This window comes from Hemicordylus capensis, chromosome 4 (genome assembly GCF_027244095.1).
Source record: "Hemicordylus capensis ecotype Gifberg chromosome 4, rHemCap1.1.pri, whole genome shotgun sequence".
NCBI lineage: Eukaryota > Metazoa > Chordata > Lepidosauria > Squamata > Cordylidae > Hemicordylus > Hemicordylus capensis.
The window spans coordinates 301,900,936-301,921,722 of record NC_069660.1 but is presented as its reverse complement, the minus strand read 5'-3'; the positions used below and the strand labels follow the sequence as shown (position 1 = coordinate 301,921,722).

The window sequence follows — 20,787 nt, the reverse complement described above, 5'->3', positions numbered from 1 at the left end:
GCTTCTTTGCTTTGCATTCTGAAGTTGCTGTAAGGGCTCTTGTGCATCACCTTTACAATCAGAGCTTGAGCGCGTGTGGAAAAGGGCAGAGGAGTTTTTGGGTGCCTAAGGTTACTTTCTAAAATCATAAACACTAGCCGACCCGCACAGAACATCTGTGCGCTTGGGGGCTGGCTGTTTTCCACTCCCTCCTGCCCCAGTCTATCCTCTCTTCCCCCCTCCCTCCAGGCCCGTGCTCTCTTGCCCTCTCTCCCTTCTGTTCCTCCCCCTAGACAGAGCCTCACTGGGCTGCAGGCGGCCAAAAAGGGCCCCGCCGCCACCGTTCCTCCTCTCCGATGGCGAACAGGGAAGCCTCGCCGCCCGATTCCTTCCCGCCCCAGGCTGCAACAGGTGAGGGGGCTGCGCCCCACCGCCCATTCCCCACTCACCCCTGCAGGCGCCGCCAGGGCCAGTCTGTCCCACTGCCTCCTGCCTCCCACCTCCTCCCAGCCCAGGCCGTGGCTGCGATGGCTGGGCTAGGGCTGCAGCCACCGCCATTTCCCCCCCACAGCTGCAACTTAACTCAACGGCCTCTTGCCGCTCGCTCAGCCAATCCCAACGGCTCCCGCCGCCCAGCCAATCCGGCGCCTCCGCTACCCAGCCAATCCGCTGGGTTGCTGGGACGCATCCCCACAGAGGCACGTTTACGGGGATTAAATATATAGATGTTACAACATTTCTTCCAAATCTCAGGTTTGTATCACAATGGGAATGATTCTGATGATTTTATATGTTATTAGTCACCAAACTGAATTTTTGGCACACAAGACACACCCCTGGCCTTATTTTCTGGAAAGACAGAAAGTAGTATCTGAAAACATTTCTGCCAAGTCTCATGCTTGAAGGACTATTTTAACAATTCAGTTTATTTTGGGCATTTATCTGCTCCACTAATGGTACTGGGGCTCAAGAGGGCTCCATTTCTCTTAAAGGAAACACCAGTCACACTAGGACTCTCACACTGAAGGTTGTTTGCTGAAATGGCCCCCACTTGAAACACAGTGAAGACCACTGCTTTAGGTAATCCTCTGGACCTCTGTCAGGATCAACCAGTTTTGTTAGAGATGAGGTTCTCCAACCAGAGATGGAGGATATTATTTTGTGTCCAGAAGAGGACAAAGGTGGAGACATCTAAAACATGATAGTAGTTTTAACTCCTTCCACGTACTTCTTCCACCTAATACATTTCTCAGGAACCTTATATGAGAAGGCTGCTAATAAAAGGAGGAAGCAGGGGGAATGGAAGAGTGTTACAGCAGAGGCAGCACGTGGGGACTCTAAGAAAAAAGCTTTGGAGTGCTTCTCCGGAGGCTTAATTTTATAGCTCAATACCCACCGATGGGATTATCAGTTGTGGCAGCAGACAAGTCTCAAAGTGTGCATTTACATATGGATTTAAACAGGTATCACCTCATTCCCTCTTTACAGAGAACCCACAAGAACTGCCATTCCTTGAAGGGTGGGAGAGGGAAGATGATGAGAGATCTTCAAGCATGACTTGTCAACACCCACTGCAATTCCCAGGATTCTTTGGGAGAAGCCACAACAGCCTAAATGCTAGACAACTGATATAGGTCTGCTGTGTAAATATTGCCAAATACTGTGTCCACTTCTGCCAGAAACTGAGAAGAGAACTGGTCCTGAGTAAGAGGAGGGTGAGCCTCACCGTTCAGCCCAGTGCTCTGAACTGCTCTCTTAAATTCGGCCCACCATTCTACAGGCAGCCAGCATGAAGAAGTAAGACAAGGCATTGCAAGATCATGGTAGGGCTGGACCAAGCAATTAACCAGGCTGCCATATTCTGGAGAAAAAGAAGTCTATATAAGACAAATTGTGCATGTGATGAAGTGAACTGTGCTTCATGGACGCTTTTGCCACAATAAATGTATTGGTCTTTCAAGTGTCAGTTTGTTGAGTTTGCTACAAGAGACTAACGAGGCTGCCCCTCTGGATCGAAAATGGAATTACTAAATAATTCTAAACTGGACAAGATCAGGTTTGTAGTCTGGGAGTGCTCCTGGATCCCAAACTCTCCCCAGTTTCTCAGGTTGAGGAGTGGCCAGGAGTGCTTTTTATCAGCTTTGGCTGATACACCAGATATGTCCATTTCTGGAGAAAAATTACCTTAATAAAACATGCTGGTAACCTCTAGGCTTGACCACTGTAGTGCAGTCTATATGGGGCTGCCTTTGTATTAAATTCAGAATGTGGCCGTCAGATTGGTCTCTGGGTTTACCCAAAGGGACCATATAACACTGATTCTAAAAAAACCTGCACTGGCTGCCAATATGTTTCCGAATGAAATACAAAGTACTAGTTATTACCTATACAGCCCTTAATGGCTTAGGCAGAGGGTCCTTAAGAGAGCGCCTTCTTTGTCATGAACCATGTTGCCTATTAAGATCATCTGGAGAAGCCCAGTTACGGTTGCTGCCAACTTGGGACCAGGCCTTCTTTATGGCTGCCCCAGGGAATGCACTTCCTGCTGAAATAAGAGCGTCTCCTTCTCTGTTTGTTTTTAGGAGGACCATGAAGTACCACCTATTTTCCAGGCTTTTAACTGAAATCTAATTTTTAAATTTTAATGTGTTTTTATCTATTAATATTTTATCTTTTTATGAATTTTAAATGTTCATATTTTATATTATGTTTTTAATTCTGTACACTACCTAGGGATTTTATATTAGGCAGTATATAAAAACAAACAAACAATAAATACTTGAGACCAAAGGCATATGAAGATCCTTGCTGTAATTTAAGGGCTCCTCTATGTAAAGGGTGTACTAATTCCTTTTAACAGCAATTAAGCACCTTAAACATTTGCTGTAGGCTCAACCCTCACAGCCAGCAGAGCTCATAATCCTCCATGTCGGTAGTTTGGACAGCAGGATAAAGAAGATATAATATGTGCCACAGAAGATCTAACAGGCAGGTTATGCTTGGGTGGCACAAGTGTAGCCAACCTCCGTGGGAGAATTCACACATGGGCTGCATTTGCACATAATGCAGAATAGAGGCTCCAATGAACCTGTGGTCCTCTTCTGCCGTGCTTCCTTGTCCGCGTTTGGACGAACTGGACAGGAACCGAACTGTGGTCAGGGACATTGCAGAGAGAATGGGGAATTGGCTGTGTGGGCTTCCTTCTGGCACGTAGGACAGCCCTGTAATCCAATCACAGTCTGACAGAGGGAGGAGTTTCCTCAGTTCCAGTTACAACAAGCACAGCCAGCAGTTCAGCATTCGGATTTAATGCTGGTGGCTGCAAACCTCAAGTAGAAATAGTGAAACTCACTACAGACTGAGGGCTCAAATCAAACTCTGGGAAGGGAAACCTCAGGTCACTTTTCTGACGGGACTGGGGTTTCATGAAACTGGACGTACAAGGAAGTCAACCTCAGGCCCCTTCACCTCTGGTTTCCTGTAATGTGTGAATGCTGCCATCTACCAAATGTATAGAAAAGTCAAAGTACATGACAGCTAGGGGTGTGGCAAAGGGCCATTTGATTCCTCATGGCCAGATGATAATTTTACAAAAATTGTAGGTAGACCAAAAAAAACCAAAGAAAGAAGAAACCCACCCCAAAGCCACACTATACGAATATCTTTCTTAGGATAAAAAAAATGTCATAAAACTGTGAGAAAGCTTGCGAGTTCTCCAGAATTCTTCATCAGGCTAGATGTTAAACAATATGGGAGGTGGGTTGGGGGAGTGAAAAGAAAAATCTGGGCATGATGTTGAATGCTCAAAGTCTGCATTTTATACCAGCCATACTTGGTTTTAGCTCCAGTACTAACTGGAGCATGGGGATGCCTTGTGGGGGATCAGTTTTCAGTGTGTTATGTGGAAAGCATCGTAATTCTCATCACAGGATGAAAACTGATCTGGCTGGGAGTCAGAGCAATCAGATTCCTGTTTTGCTTGCAGCCAATTGCAACGTGCTCTGAAACTAAAACCATGCTAGGGTTCCAATGGGGTAATGGAACTCGTGTGGTTCCATCAAAGAAATAGCCCGATCCTAAGAATACTGTTAACGCCCACCTCCCACCCCCATTCCCTTTTAATCCAGCCCTCCATGCTACAGCCCATCCTTGGGTGGACCTTAAGCACTCACTTTCTGGGCCTCCTCTCCTTTCATTGCATCAAAGAGCTCCGCCTCAGTTGCTCTGTTGTTTTGGAGGAACTTTGCTAGCTCTTGGTAACGCACCTCACGATCCATATCATCACACCTTTGCTTGCGGAGAACCTGAGCGCGCCAGTCTGTGTCAATGCACTCTTGAGCGGCCTTGGCCAAAGATTCTTCAGCCAGCTATGAAGACACAAGTCTTGTCAGAGAGAGAGACTGACTTTTGAGGTCTTTTCCCCCACTTCCATGGAGGGATGCATCAGACTTGTAAACAGCTACTTCCCTGGTCACTTCTGGCAAACAAATGCCACCCCCCCCCCCGGCGGTATGTTTGGACAGATGGGCTAATAAGCAATTTTTGGGGAGCTAGTAACATTTTCTGGAACTTGTAAGGTTGGGATACATAAATGATAACCTCCCATTTTACTTTGAAGTAAACCACTGTTGTATTCTATCTAGCAATCTTTTATGTTTTGTTAATTAGAAGTTTGTCCCAGTGGGCATCCTGTAGAGCAGGGTTTCTTAACCTTGGGCCCCCAGATGTTGTTGGACTACAGCTCCCAGAATCCCCAGCCACAAAAGCCATGTCTGGGGATTCTGGGAGTTGTAGTCCAACAACATCTGGGGCCCCAAGGTTGAGAAACCCTGTTGTAGAGAGTGTAAAGCGTGGGGTCAGAAAGGGAGGGAAATGAGAAGGAGAACAAGTTGTTCTAGTAAGAACTAATCTGCCTACTTTCGTTTCACTATCCCTACAACTGGACTAAATTTGGTCCGAATCAAGTTATGTGGTCCAGAAGTTAGCTCAATTGCATCTCAGACGTTTATGTGTCTGCTATCTTAAATTGGGGTGGATGACATCATCATAAACTACACTGCTGAGATGTCCCTACAACTGTACCCGATTTGGTTCATATTGGTCCAGGCACTGAGAAGTTGATGTGGGGGTGGAGGGGCACACACAAATGGACACACACCTACACCCACAGAATGTCGGCTAATCTTATAAGCCTACTGGAAAGTAGGCCAAAATAGAGCTGTTTCTGAATAAAGCTTAGCTAAACATACATAAAATGGTTTTGTGTTTACGACGGAAGCAGCTATAAAACCACCACAAAAAAATATGTATGTATATACATATGAAGGCTGTGTAGTTCTGTTAGTCCGACAGACATATTGGAATGGATATGCCCTCTGTCTGGTATTATAAGGAGTTCAGACATCCCTGTCAGACCAAGTTATATGGCCCATGAAGAACCTCTCAGCTGAGAGGTGCCAGGTGGGCCATTTGATTTTTAAATGACTCACCTGGCTCCCTGCAGCTGAGAGGCACTGGGGAGGCCATTTAATTTCATCCAGCAGGAATGTTGGATTACTGATCTGACCCGACAATCTGTGGTCAGGGGTGGGAGGTGACATGTCGGCCCTCATTTTTCTGTCAGGTTGGATTTGACATTTTTTAGGCTGCACAGGCCTGGTATGTATATGGAGCTACCTTGTATCAAGCCAAACCAGTGGTCCAGCTAGGCCAAGATTGCTTACTACAGACTGGAAGGAACTCTTCAAGGTCTCAGGCAGTGGTGCTTCCCATCACGTGCTAGCTAAGCCTTTAAGCCAGAGATACCGGGGATTGAACCTGGGGCTGTTTGCATGAAAGGCATGTGTTCTACCACTGACCAGTGGTGGTCTTCTACTAAACTAATGGCTCCTAAGCCCATTGCAACCTTCACAGTCCTTCTATGAACTTCCTGCTAGGCACAGAGAGTTCACTTTGAAGGATACCTGCTGGGATTGTATTCCTGTTAGGTATTACCTAGCCTTCCTTTGTGCGGCGGTAGCAGCAGAACAAGGAAACAAGTGAGGGTGTGCTGCTAGGGAGAAAGCAGCACACTTCACCCTCAGACTACAAAGTTTCCCTTTCAAAAGGAGGAAGTTTAATGTAGAATTTTAAATTTTCAAAAAAGAACTCAAGCATTTCCACGTAAGATTAAAAAGCTCCTTACTCTTTTAGCTTTAAGCTCTCCATCCTGCTCAATGTCAATCAGCCTCTGAAAGAGGTGTTCCTCAAGATCAGCTTTTTTCTGGCTGGTGTTCAGCTCCCCTTTTATTTCCTGTGTCGTACTTTCCTGCTCTTTGACCAGTTTCTGTAGAGACAAAAAACAATTACAGTACCGCTCTTGTGAAGGACGCTTGCAGAATATTGCGGGCTTCATTTTTCCCAATCAGAACCATGGCAGAAGGAAGGTTCCTTCAACTGGCACAACCAATAAGATGGGCCTCTTAAGGATGTCCCTGCACCACAGATGAACATGCTTCCATTGGAGGCCATGTTGGATCATCATGCTCAGCTTGCTCCTACAGTCGATTTGTCATCTGATTGTCTGCTCCTCAGTGCTCCCATATTGGAACTGCATCTGGATTGGAATACAGCTAGGTTATTCTGGGGCAACCAGGCTACCTGCAGTAATGCATGGCTATGGTGTTTTCCCACCCTACTCAAGGGCCAATTCATCAGTAGTGCTGTGGCTACGATGAACAGGAAGCAATTGGACAGAGCAGTCACAAGGAGGAAGCTTCAGACTAATGATGTGGGAATGGTGCTTACTTCTGAGCAAACGTTAGAGAAAAATAATACAGTGCTGTATTGAGTACCAAGAGCTGGTTTTAATTCTGCTTACAGCTTTGTGCAGAAGAATATTTCAGCAGGAACTAAAGGGCCATTGTTGGCAAACAACAAGAGGCGTTAGATCTGCAATACATACACTAGAGAATAATGAAGTTCTGGTATGAGCTAATTTGCCTACTTTCCGTTCACTATAATCTTAATTGGTAATCACCATCTTCACAAGTTAGCCCACTTGCACCTCAAAATGTTCACATGTCCACCATTTTGAACTGGGGATGAACTGGAACATCACCACAAACTATGCCGTTGGAGGTGTCCCCATGTGTCCCTACAACTGTACCAAGTTTGGTCCAAATCAGTTCAGGCATTGCAAAGTTGATAGAGGGACACTAACAGATACAGAAAGCTCGTTGATCTGATCTATAAATATTAAAATCCTCTGCTGCTAAATCAAGGGAGCAGATGGTATTCTATATGCTAGAACAACTGGATTGTTCCCATTGGACAGCCATTTTTCAGCCCATTGGACAGGCCCAGGGAGAAATCTGATCCCCTCTGTTATAGTATACTATATATAGTATAGTTCAGCACTCTACCTGCACCAACTCCCACCTTTGTCAGGGGAACAGATACAGGTTAAATTGACTGAGGAAATGCACCGAACTGGCGCTGACCCAGTGAAGCTGTTCAGGCAAGGCATGGTCCAAGGCATGGTCAACTATTTCATCTCCCTCATATTATCATGTCATGAGTATGTACCTGTTCAAAAAGCTGCCTTTGTGATTGAAGCTCCATCTGTCGCACTTCAATATCTTGAACTGTAGCAGCAGTTTCTTGCTCTCTCATGGATGCCTGCAACAGACATAGACAGTAATGCCCAAAGGACAAAGATTTATTTATTACTTTATTTTACACTTACATACCCCATCTTTAAAATATAATTTCCCCATGCTACAAACGGGAGATTATTATATATTTTTTAAAGTAACAAAATAGATCAGCATATATTTTTAAAATTAACAAAATAGATCAGCATGTCCAGCTTAATCTAATTTCTAATCGAAGAGCCAGAGATAATATAAATCCATCATAAAATGCCTTATGGGACAGAAATGGTTTTCAGAGCTCATCTAAAAAGGCGATTTCCTGAGGAAAGAACTGCACAACTGAAAAGCCACCACAAAAAGGCCCTGCCCTCCATACCACTAGAGTTAATGATGGGCTAGCGAATGGAGCCCATGAATCTGATCTTTGGGGTCAGGTACAGGTAGGTCAATATGGGCAAAGGCAGCCCTTAAGATAACCCTTGATTTAAACGAGAGAACACCTTTCACTGCAAGATCCCCACCACTCACTAAGATCATCAAGAGAGGTGTGTCTTCAGGTGCCACCACTTCAGGTTCATCTGGTGGCAACCTGTAATCGGGCCTTCTCAGTTGTCACCCCTAGGTTGTGAAATGCATTCTCTGTGGGTATAAGAGGTTTATAATCTCTGGAGACCTTCAAGATTGCTGTAAAGAGCCATTTTTTCCAGCCGGTTTTTTAAATGATATTTAATTGGTTTAAAAATGAGTTTTATGTTAATATTTTAACTGTTTATTTTGTATTTATTTATTTTAAATAGGTTGAATACATGATGTTTACATCTGAGCTCAGAGCCATTCTAGAATGGGTGGTATAAAAATGAAAATAAACAAACTGGCAGCAGGATCTTAACTTTGGGTCCCCAAATGTTGTTGGACTACAACTTCCATGATCTCCAGTCACAATGGCAGAAGATGATGGGAGCTGTTCAACAATATCTGGGGATCCAAGGTTGAGAACCACTGGCCTAATTGCATCAAAGACTAGTACCAACACTTTAAACTGAGCTCAGACATTAACTGGTAACCAGTGTAATTTGTTTTCCTTTGCCGTCAACACCTCCATTTTATTTAAAATATTTTTACCGAGTTTGTAGACCACAGGTGGGGGAAACCAGTTATCAGGCCAGCCTCTGATACAAAAGCAGGATCTTCCACATATCTGCCTCCTGCTCAGCACAACTTGCCCATATAATCCTGACCAGCGACAGCGAACTTTTGGAGCCTGGAAGGCCGAATTCTCCTGCTGTCAGACAGCTCAGGGGCTGGATCCACATCCAAGAAACTGGCCATGGAAAGATTAGCCCCTAGACTCAAGAAACTGATAGGCACTCCACCCTTCAAGAAATGAAAGGCTGCTTCAGAAGCCTGAGGCGCGGGGGGAGGAGTTTAACATGGCTACGGACAGCAGGCTTTTAGCTGAGCTCTCAGCGTTTTTCTTGTTTTAGCTTTTTATTTTCTATTTTAGCTCTTCTTAGTTCATTTTTTATCAACTTAAATTAGGTTGAACAATTTTATTCTAAGCTGTTGAGCTTTGAACTGATCTGAAGCCCCTAAAGGGGTTGAAATGATTGATTTTATTCTTGTCAGAAGCCTGAGGCCATCTTGAGAGCTCAAGGCTGCTGAAGGGAGGATTACCTGCTGGTTCTGCTTTCTGCTCTTGGTCAGGGCCAGAGAAGGAGGAAGATGTAGAAGTAAGATGAGAGGTGTGCGTCAAGGCAGAGACAGAGGAGGTTTGGAACTGTGGAAGGCCCTGGAACTTGTGCTGAATGGACACCATTCTCAGAATGGTGGAAACCTCACCCAGATTTCCATCTGGAAGGAACTGTTCACATGTTTTCAGAAATGGTAAAGATTGTGTTCTTGGAGTAAAAGATTTAATAATAAGATCATGGTCTTTTAATTCACTTTGTTTCTCTCATTCTGTAGGACAGATGTGGCAGCAAGAACTTCGGGTGACAGCTTTAAGTATTGGGTTCCTTCTTTTTTGGGAGGTGGGTGGGAAGAGAGATGACAAACTTGTCCCAAAAATCTATGGTAGTAATGAAGGGGCAGAACCATAAACATTTCCGTTTATGGGAATGCTGCAGTCCATCCTGTTTTCGATGCCATACACTACAGTCCATGGCATAATGGCTGTTACACAAATGATACTCATGCCTCTAGACAGTGTAAAAAGAGAAGATGGAGATGACATATTAGCCCACTCAGCCATTCTCTCACTGTGTTCAGTGGGGAGGGGAGGAAGCCAGGAAGCCATGGCCCCTAATCCACCACACACCCTGGTCACCCCCATGTTCCCCACTTGGCTGCAGATGCAAGTATTGAACATGGAGATAACTGGGGGTGCAGCTAGCTGGCACAGGCTATGTGGGGCTAGCCCAGTCCAGCACACTCCTGTGTGTGTTCATTCTCTCTCTCGAACACAGAGAGATCAGTGATATTCGCTTTCTAGGGTAGAGCAGAGCATGTGCCATGTCAACATATATATATTGCATTTTTCCAGGGCACCCCTCTCACTTCCCCATGAACAATGAGCAGCATGGTTACCTTTCTGGCAATTTCATCATCGAGCCTTTTGAGCTCCATTTCACGCTGATCTTGCTGGTATTTCAGAAAACGCCTTCTTGCAGCTTCCAGTAACTGCAACTCCTTCACTTTAAGCTCTCTCTTCACGGCCGCTAGCCTGCCCAAAGCAGCAGCAGGAATGAAAAAGAAGAGGATCAAATGAAAAATCCCCCCCCCCACACGCTTGAATGAAATGCTGGCAGCAGTTTCCTGTTATCTCATTTAGCCGTTCACACTGTATGACCCAATAACATAAAACCCTGAGATTTTTAGAGGCAAACCCCATTAATCTAATCTAATATATTCTTATCCAAAACCAGTCTAATCCATCTGCAAAACAGCACCCCTTTTGAATAATGCCTCTGCAACTTTTGTAGCCATAACAAATAGTGTTAAAATATAAAGTGGGGAATACCTCCTCCTTTGCTCAGAGAGTTTCTCTTCTTCTTTAAGCAGAATCTTCCTTCTTTGCTCTTCAGCATCACGAAGCAGCTCTTGTTTCCGAAACCAAGTTTCATCTTCCATCCGGCGCTCAATGGCTTTAGCTTCCATCTCATGAACCAACTGCCTACAGAGAATAATTTCATACTTTCCTGCAGGGCTGCACAACTTGGCTTTCCCGCAGATGTTGGACTTCAACTCCCATCATCCCTCACTTTTGGCCACCATGACTGGGGATGATGGGAGTTGTAGTCTGACAGGAGGAGGGCCAAAGTTGTGCAGCCCTGCTTTACTGTCAGAGGCAGAGTTTAAGCAATCCTATTTTGCTCTTCTAAGGGCTGGAAAGAGTAATCTCAATTTCTAGTCCTGCCCTATACAATAGCTCTCAAATAGACTAGCTCTATCCTAACCAAATGATTTAAACTGAATCCCTTGGGAGTACATGGGCACATAATATAAACTGAACATGCTGATAAAGAGTATTTCTCATTGTATATGTTGCAAAGGCACAGATTGCAAAGGAATACAGACTGGATGGTTGCACTGTTTTTCTAGTTGTTCTGTCTACTTTGAAGACTTTGCCTTCAAAAGGGCATGGGGTATTAGCTCATTGGCAGGGCATCAGCTTTGCATGTAGGAAGTCCCAGGTAGGGCTGGGAAAGACTTCTGCCCCACACCTTGGAGAGCCACTGCCAGTCAGCCCAGACAACAGATGGTAGGGATGTGCACGGAACCAGCACAGGGAAGTTCGAAGGCGCAATGTGTGTGTGTGTGTGTGTGTGTGTGTGTGAGAGAGAGACTTTAAGGGTGGGGGAGGGTGCACTTACCCCTCCTGCTGCTTTTCCACTGTCACCGCTCCATTGTAAACCCGTTTGGCAGAACAGCAGCATACCTCCCTGCCGCCCCGTCCAACTGGAAGTAAGCAGAAGTATCCGGCGCATATGCGCACATTAGGCATGTGCACGTTGTGCTCGCTCATGTGCACATCAGGCGCACAAGCGATGTGCACACATGCCCGATGTGTGCTGGGTACTTCCGGTCTGATGAGGGGACGAGGCGGAGGGAGGTATGCTGCCACCCTGCTGGGCTGGTTTACAATGGAGCACCAGCAAGGGGAAAGCAGCAGGAGGGGTAAGTGCACCCTTCTCCACCATTAAAGCCCCCACCCCCACCCCCACCCTTCAAACCGGCAGAACCGCCAGTTGTTTGACCTGGGTCGGAGGCCCATAAAGGGCCTCCGAACCAGTTCCGTGCACATCTCTCTCTACTAGATGGACCAGCTGTCTGACTCGGCATAAAGCTTCCTATGTTCCATTTATCAACTGCAGATGGTCAGGTGGGCAAATGTTTCTATGATATAATGCTGTTTGGGCCTCACTCACTCACTGGCATGAAACTCCCAGGCCAAGCCACAATCAAGATAGAAACATGCCATTTTCATGGGTAGGTTCCAGACTTTGCCTAGACTACCAGAAAAATAAAAAATCCCAGGAAAAATGCTTAACTGGCCAGAACATGCAGGAAAACTGTCTCACTGAAAACACATGAGGAATGAGAGCCGCTGACAAACAGTTTTCTCGGGTACTTTGAGACAAAAAGTCCAGACTTGCACTGAGTTATGAAGCAAAGGATAAGCTATATTTTTCCAGTTCACTACATGTCAAACCGTGTCAGATTTCCACAAAAGTCACTGAGGCAATCAAAACCCATGATGAAGCTTAAGTGCTGGAGATATCAATGAACTATTTCTATATACATCAACTCTTCTGGACATCAACTAGCAACGTGTGAAGGACGACTGCATGGTCAGTGGAGGGCACAGGAGAAATGCTTGCAAAATGCAAGCCTGTTTCACTAGTACATACATACATAGGAAAGATTAATCCGCCCCTGGAGAGAATGCACTGGTAAGATAGGAACATAGGAAACTGCCATATACTGAGTCAGACCATTGGTCTATCTAGCTCAGTATTGTCTTCACAGACTGGCAGCGGCTTCTCCAAGGTTGCAGGCATGTGTGCTGTGTATTACTTATGAGTCATTTCAGAGTCATTTTCCTGCCAAAAACCCTTTGTCCAAAGTTGCCACTTGCTGCAATGCACTGGGCGGCGAGGCGGGGGGAAGGAGGAGGGTGTTTGGCAGGAATACTGCACAGAAGAAAAGGTTAAAAATCTCTGCGCCATGCTTGCAATTGGAATTGGGTCCCTGCATGGATATTTTAAAGTAAAAGCAAGCCTCAAACTAGATAATGATACATTTAATATCACATCTTGCTTGATCCCCCGTGGCTGCTTTTGCTTCATATTCCAAGGCTCCAGCATAAGCCAGGCCAGAAGCATAAAGCAAAACACAGCATCAAGGCAACAACCTTCTCATTCCTCCCTGGCCCAGACAGCACAGACATAGCATGCCTGATCTGCTAACTACAATGCATTCAAACCCTGAGATTGGGCTAGATCATCTTCAAGTTCCATCCACTTGAAATTCTGGTTTTTTCAATCCTCGTCCCCATCAAACTTGAGCTGCCATTCATCGTCTTTTCAATAGGTTCAAGAGCCAAATTCCTTCCCCCCAAATGCCCATTTTCCACCAATACCTCTCTCTCAGGTACTCTATTTCATCCTGCCGGATCCGCTCACGTTCTTGAGACTGGTAGTCCACAATGAATGTGGGGTACTTATTAAATACTGGATATTGTCCCTTGGTCAGCGGCACAAAGTCATCCAGCATACGACGCGGATGGATGTCAGCCGGGGTACACTCCATGAGATGGTAGGCCTCCTTAATTACAACATTGATATCCAAGTTGTTCCGATGATGGAAGAAATACTGCAACAAAAAAAGAACCTTTGGTTTTTGTTTTAAAAGCACAAGGAGAATCTGGGTGGCTAAACTTTCCCAAGAGTCATTCAATTCACTCTACAGCCCAAAAATGATTAGCGGGATAGCATGGCAGCACCACCAATTACTGCTCCAGACTACTAGGATATTGTCACCTCCGAATTCATAGGATTGCTAACCCTTCCCTTGATGGAAGCTTCATTCATCTGGTGCCTTTAACAGGGACATGAAGGAGGAAATTCAACAGCTCTCTCGTGAGAGTGGTGGCTCTGGGTTTCTGGGGTGTATAAGGAAGGAGGCGTGCCAGAAGGGACAGAGGACTGGAAGGGCAAGGTAAGACCCTTGGATTTTGCCAGCGAGCCTCCTCCGTCTGGACCAGGAAACCGATTGCTTGCCGCCTCCCACCCCACTTGCTCCGCCAGAGGACCAGTCTTGCTCTGCTCTTGCTTGGCTGCCTACGTTGGAACCGTGGCCTACCTTTCCTGATTAGCCACACCTGCAGGCATTAATTACCAAGTCTTGGAGTCTCTTTGAGAGGGGTAGCTTTGGGTTTCTGGGGCTTATAGGGAAGGAGGTGCAGCAGAGGTGCAGCTGGCAGCTGAAGCTGGCCACCAAAGGGGGCCAGACTTTGGTGCAGGACTGAGGCCTGGGGCAGAGTATTTACTTTTATGGTTGTTTTAGCTGCTATTTAGATAGCCTCTGTTGTCCGAGTCTTGGGTGAGATTGTCTACAATGTATTTAGGTTTGTCTGGAGATAGGAAAACAGAAGGTGTGCTCAAAGGTTATGTGGCAGCTATTCCAGTGGTGGTGGGGAATAGAAGAAGCAATGTTGGCAGGCCAACAGGCCATTACAGGGGAAGAAAAATGAGAAATTGAATAGGTGTTTCCCCTTCCAGCTGTCCTACCAGCTCTTTGACCTTGGGGAGCAGTGCCAACTACCCACAGAGCCTCACCTTGCTCCTTTGTAATGCCAAGTCGGTCCAGAATAAATGAGAAATCATTCTTGATCCTATTATGGATGAAAGGGCCAACCTGATATGTTTCAGAAAGACTTGGTTGGGAGAGGCTGGTGGCCCAGTCTGGTCCCAGCTTCTCCATCCAGGTACTCTGTTGAGGAGCAGGTGAGAGGATGTGGGCAGGGAAGTGGAGTGGCTGTGGTCTACAAGAACATCTTCTCCCCTTCCAGGATCCCTGTCAAAGTGTCTGACCATATTGAATGTGTGTACTTACGTTTGGGGACCAGGGATAGACTGGGACTTTTGTTGGTGTACCAATCACCCTGCTGCCCAACACAGTCCCTAACTGAGCTAACGGATTTAGTCTCAGGCTTGGAGTTGGGAGTCTCCCAGGCTTGTTTCCTCTTGGAGGAAAATGATTATCTAGACCCATTTCAAACTGGGTTTTGGGTGAACAATGGGGTGGAGACTGCCTTGGTCTGCCTGATGGATATCTAACAGAAAATTGATAGAGGGAGTGTGACTGTCAGTCCTCCTGGATCTCTTGGCAGCTTTCAATATTATCAACCATAGTATCCTTCTGGACTCTCTCAGAGGGTTGGAAGTGGGAGGCACTGCTTTGCAGTGATTCCGCTCTTATCTCTCTCAGGCAGATGCCAGATGGTGTTGCTTAAAGACTGTTCTTCAAAAACGTGAACTTTTACATGGTGTCCCCGAGGGCTCCATACTATCTCCAATGCTTTTTAACATCTACATGAAAACTGCTGGGAGATATCAGGAGATTTGGTACAGGGTGTTATCAGTATGCTGATGACACCCAAATCTATCTCTCCATGTCAACATCATCAGGAGAAGGTGCAACCTCCCTAAATGCCTGTCTGGAGGCAGCGATGGGCTGGATGAGGGATAAACTAAGACTGAATCAAAATAAGACAGAGGTACTTATTGCAAAGGGTTGGAACGCAGGAGACAATTTTGATCTGCTAATTCCGGATGGGGTCTTACTTCCCCAGAAGGAATCGGTACACAGTCTGGGGGTGCTTCTGGATCCAAACCTCTCCCCGATGTCTCAGGTTGAAGAGGTGCTGATGGGCCAGCTGCATCCGAATTGCAGGGCACATTCCTTTAAAACCGAGAGCTTACACAGCCGCTTTAAAACAGAGTAGAACAGGTCAATACCTGCTCCTCCCCCTCTCGCCACCATTGCTATCATCCTGGCGCTTCTCCCAGCTATGCCCGTGTGCCGGCATGCCCCAGCTTCCCCTGTGTGCCAGTGTTGTGCAGGGGTAGCTGGGAGACATCCTGCCAGCACACTGACATAGCTGGGGGTGGAGCAACGGGATGACAGCAACAGTCGTGAGCAGAGGAGGAGCAGGTACGGAACTGCTTTGTTCTGCTTTAAAGGGATGTGCCCTGTGAATCACAACTTGGCACATCCCTATTAAATTGTTTTAAGATTTTAATTTTAAATTGTTTTAAGGTTTTAGCTGCTGTAAACTGCCCAGAGACAGAAGTTTGGGGTGGTATACAGATATAATAAAATTAAATAACCAACAGCGACTGTCATGATGGGAAAAGCTGCAACATTTCTGCTTCTCAAAGAGTTACCACTCTTCTCATTTTTATTTGCTCAACACGCTTTATCATGTCCTTCCTCCAAAGTGGTTAGGGAAGGGTCATTCTGTTTTGCCAATGCTATGAGAGAGGTTAGGATGAGTTTACTCTCAAATGCAGGATACAGAGAGGAAGTGTACTATTCTATGTGCATTGAATCCTCCATGTGAGTTGAACCGTATGTGTGCACACTGTATGTGTGAACAAAATACATGCATAGGGCTATAGTTATTATGTAGCTTGACGCTTTTGCTACCTGCGTTTACTTGGTCTTCCTCTTCCTCCCTGTTTCCCCCCCGTCTCCCTTTCACATCATGTCTGTTTCACTGTAAGCCTGTGGGCAGGGCCTGTGCCATTTTTAGAAAAATATGGTGGACACATGAACATTTGAGGCGCAAGAGATTTAACTTGTAGACTTTGATTTGCCCCAAATTTAGTCCAGATGTAGAGGCAGTGAAAGGAAAGTCGGCTGATTAGTTCTTACTAGAACAACTTGTTTAATCTATGTATTAATCAGCGCCTAGAAACATTTAGATACGACAACAAATAAAATTTGGCAATAAAATTCTGGCTCCCAGATCATCGTCAGGCAAGTAGAGCAGGCCCCTGAGAATACCGGAGATGGTCACTCCAGGCAAGAAGCTTACCTCAAAGTCTTCTTTCTGAGCACAGTGAAGCAAAGGGGCTCTGGAACACATCACATAAGCAGCAACCACCATCAGAAAGAACGAAGGGTGGCTGGAGAAGATATTATCAAACATTTTCAGCCACTCCTCCCTTGTCAGCACCTCAGAGAACATCGTTTCTAGAAGAGGCCAAGCATACACCTAGAGTCATGGGGAGAACTCGGTTAGCAGCTGTTACACCTTGGATACAGAAACATTAGACAGGCTTGAACAGAAGAGTCAACTTTTATTTTAATATACACTTCGTTGTCCACCTGGAAAACTTTGGCTCCCTTCCAGTTATACAAGCCCAATACTATCTGCTTCAACTGGCAGCATCGGTGTCAGGCAGGAAACCTGATGCCCCAGGGACCAGAACAAATTCTCAGTGCCTAATTAGGAAAGGGAGACTTGCCTCCATCATGGACTGAGTCAGTTCAAGCTCTTTAGACCTGCTCCCTTGCTTCAGAGAGCATCAGTAGACGCTGCCTAATAGGTGGTGGTTGAAGAGCAATACTGAGGAAAGCCATGGTTAAGGGCAGGAAGTGCTGCTTCAATAATCCTGGCACCATGTGGACATCATCTGATTTCTGTTCCCGATACAAAATTTTAATCTGACTTTATTGTGAGAAAGTGGGATATAAGTCTTAACGATAAATAAGGGAAATATATTAAGCCTTAATTGTAGGATACAACAGTAGTTCCCTCTGAAGAAGGGGACCTTTTTTCTCCAGTGGTTCCACTGAAGGAGCCAGGTTTCAGAACTGTTACAGAATAGGAGTCAACCTCCCAGTCAGTACAGCAACTTTAGCAGGGTACCTGCCCACAAAGATCAGGCTTGAGCAATTGATTGGTCCAGAAGGAACAGCTACTTGCCGAGGGCAAGTGGCTAACTGATAGGCTAGAATAAACAGGGGCTTCAAATTGAGAAAGTCTGTACTGATAGTAAGAAAATTACCTATTTTGTACTGCGAAAACCTTAAATCAGGTGCACAGAACAGAAACAAAAGATGATGATTTCTGGTCCACAGTAGCAACCGATCGGGCCAGCTAAGCCAAAATAATATTTATTGAAGCCATTTTAAAGGGTCTAGACTCAACTTCAGCTGACTCTTGTTTATCTAGGCAATTTGTTCATTGGGCAATCTCATCCTGTTCTTGCTCTATGCACAAAGCTGGGTTGAAGTTTTACCTGTGATGTTATATTGTAACTCATTAAATGCTGAAGCAGTTCTTTGTCATGATGGGCCAAGATGTTCTCCACCATACTGAGGACATTGACTGGAGGATTTGGAAAAAACTCAAACCAGTGCTGACACCAATTAACTAAAAAAAAAAAAAAAAGCAAAAGAACTAGCTAACAATAGCGTATAAGCAACATGTTATCTTCTGTTTCCATCCCACTAATTGCCATGGGTATGTGACAGATCAGCAGATGATCATTAATATGCAGATACAACTCCAAGATACTTTCATCACATACAAGTGTGAGGAAGCTACAACAGGCCTTGGAACCCCACTGTGTGTGCACATGGGGTGAAAACTGGCTTATACGTTATGTGCACACTATGGGGGAGACACATTACACTCACTGTGTATTTAATATATGGAACCATCTTAAGATTTCTGTCACTGGATTTGCACTATGGATTATTGCTACATCAAAAAAAAGAAGAAGAAGAAGATGTGACCAGCTGACATGACAGGCAGTGATCTGTCAGCTGAGTCAGAACTGCCTGGAGGCAGGGAATCTTCAGAGTACTTGCCCTGCAGGCTTGTTGGACAGGGCAGTGTGTGGGGAGGAAGATCAGAAAGCTGTTTTTGCTCCTCTCTTCTCCCTGCAAAAGTGCTGTTTGCTGTCAGGAATATGTCCCTGAGGGTTGCACAGCCCTCATGGACATATTTGTAGCAACAGCCAGCACTTTTGCAGGAAAAGGAGAGGAGCAAAAAACAGCTTCCTGATCTTCCTCCCCAAGCATTGCACTGCCCAACAAGCCTGCAGGGCCACTACTCTGAAGATTCCCTGCCTCCAGGTAGCCAACAGATCACTGCCTGTCATGTCAGCCTAGAACATCAAGTTGCTTAATATGCAGTAGGGGTGTGCAAGAACAGAAATTTGTAGCTCAGTTCAAGTTTGGACTGAATTGGAACAGAACTCTGGGTCTATGAACCAGTTTGGTTGATTGGCTGTTCGAGGGACTATGTTTGTAAAGGAGAATCCGGAGAGGATTCCCCTTTACAAGCAGAGGGGTGGGGGAATCCTTGAAAAATCTTCTAGAGGGTGGCTGGGGGTGGGGCCGCAACAAGAAGACACCTTTAAAAGTAGATTAATGTTCTACCTGGTGGCAGCTGAACTCCTTGAAGCCACCCTGGCACAGGATGCATGTGGTGCTCTTTCCAGCAACCCGCCACCTCAGGGTGGCAGTGCAGGCAGACTGCATGAGGGAGCGCTGTGCACTGTGTCAGGAGGGCTTCGAGGAGTGGCAGCCACCACCAGGGCATTAAGAACCTTAATCTACTTTTAAAGGGGCCTTCTTGTCACTCCCCGGACACCCTTTAGAAGATTTTTCAAGGATTCCCCCACCCCATTTGCTTGTAAAGGGGAATCCTCACCGGATTCCTCTTTACAACCATAGCCCCTTGATCCCAAACCAGTCTGCCATGGACCGGGCTCAGTTGGGTCATGGACCATACTGCCTCTCGTCACAACAGGCCAGTTCAGAAAAGACCTTACCAGCCCATGCAATTAGAAAGGGGCCATACCAAGAACATGCCTGCCGGGACATTTTCCACGAATGTTCCAATGCCTTCCTGGTACATCCCTTTATTGTGTGGAGGTAGTCTGTTCTCCCAAATGGCCAAAGTTCATAATCAATATGCTCGTCTAAAGATTGAGCTGTGAAGCAAGAAGCCTCCGCTTCAAGTCCCATCCCTAACACTATTACAACGTGGTTTCGCCACCTTTTTATTTCCAAAATAGCCTCTGTTGGGTGGAGCTCAACTGTGGCAAGTGGGGGCAGGAGGATAGGAGCCAATGGTGGCTTCCCTTCTGGGGCAAATACCACCTTTGGGGGTGTGTGATTCTTGTCAGGACTGCAGCATGGGCTGAACAGACTAACCTCTAATGCCAATGGAGTCTCTGTAATGCTCAGTTTACATCACTGAAGAATCAGAAACAGTGCCCTCTTTCTGGAGATTCACAAGGGGCTGAATTCTGAATGTGTGCAGGAGATGCACAGCCTTGCATAGGACTGGTCTTCAGCACCCTTTTTTGCAGTTTACTTCTTGGAAGGCCATCAGAATGCCATGCCAAACCCTCAGTGAAACAAGGAACTTCTCCCAGGGCCTGGTCTGAGGGCACATCATCCAGAAACCTTGCTGAAGTTAAGCAGGTCTAGGTCTGGCAGTGCTTGGATGAGTGACTGCCTAGGGACCCCACATACCCTGTCTTAAATTCCACGATGGAAGAAAGGCAAGACAGAAATGTGACAAATAAAAATAGACATGTCAACCAAGAATGATCCATGGTGAACATTTTATGGTAATTTTGAAAATCCTTCCTTACCTATTACAGTAGCAACCACCTCAAAGCAGATGAGCTGATTGTTTTGGAAGAGTTTGACAAAAGGGAAGGCCAGCAGAGGGATGTAGGGCATCTCGCCAAAGATGGTGGACCAGTGAGCTAGAGCCGATAAAGTCCTGTACGTAGACAGAAGCAGCTGCTCAAAAATGTTGGCCAAGAAGAATCTTGAATACCAGAGTTATATTATAAATGCTCTGGAGTCCAAGATCCTTTTAAAAGTTTCATCAAGCTGCTGTTAAAGGAAGTGTTAAAGTTACTCCCAGGCTAATTGGGCAAGGAGGCCAACCAAGTGAAGGCCCCCACATTTATCAGGGGAAGAGCAACTGCCCCATCTAACCCCAGCACAGCATCTTTCCAGTGGTGGTTGGTGGTGGTTTGTTTGTGGGGGTTTTGAGACTGTGAGCCTTTTGGGGACAGGGATCCACTTTTTCATACCTTTTGCTAATGTAAGCTGCAATATCTACATATTT

At 45.8% G+C, this 20,787-nt stretch overlaps 1 protein-coding gene across 3 annotated transcripts in view; it reads right to left on the bottom strand.

The window, feature by feature from the left end:
* Nucleotides 1–20,787, bottom strand: part of TBC1D31 (TBC1 domain family member 31) — a 39,985-nt gene that overhangs the window by 6,977 nt on the left and 12,221 nt on the right. For all 3 annotated transcript variants that reach the window (XM_053249177.1, XM_053249176.1, XM_053249178.1), the window contains 9 exons: nucleotides 20,300–20,433; nucleotides 17,927–18,060; nucleotides 16,717–16,896; nucleotides 13,255–13,487; nucleotides 10,633–10,785; nucleotides 10,200–10,335; nucleotides 7,546–7,638; nucleotides 6,164–6,304; nucleotides 4,152–4,346 (listed from right to left, as the gene is read on the bottom strand). In XM_053249177.1, coding sequence (XP_053105152.1) covers nucleotides 4,152–4,346; nucleotides 6,164–6,304; nucleotides 7,546–7,638; nucleotides 10,200–10,335; nucleotides 10,633–10,785; nucleotides 13,255–13,487; nucleotides 16,717–16,896; nucleotides 17,927–18,060; nucleotides 20,300–20,433 — 1,399 coding nt within the window. The remainder of the gene's footprint in view (nucleotides 1–4,151; nucleotides 4,347–6,163; nucleotides 6,305–7,545; nucleotides 7,639–10,199; nucleotides 10,336–10,632; nucleotides 10,786–13,254; nucleotides 13,488–16,716; nucleotides 16,897–17,926; nucleotides 18,061–20,299; nucleotides 20,434–20,787) is intronic.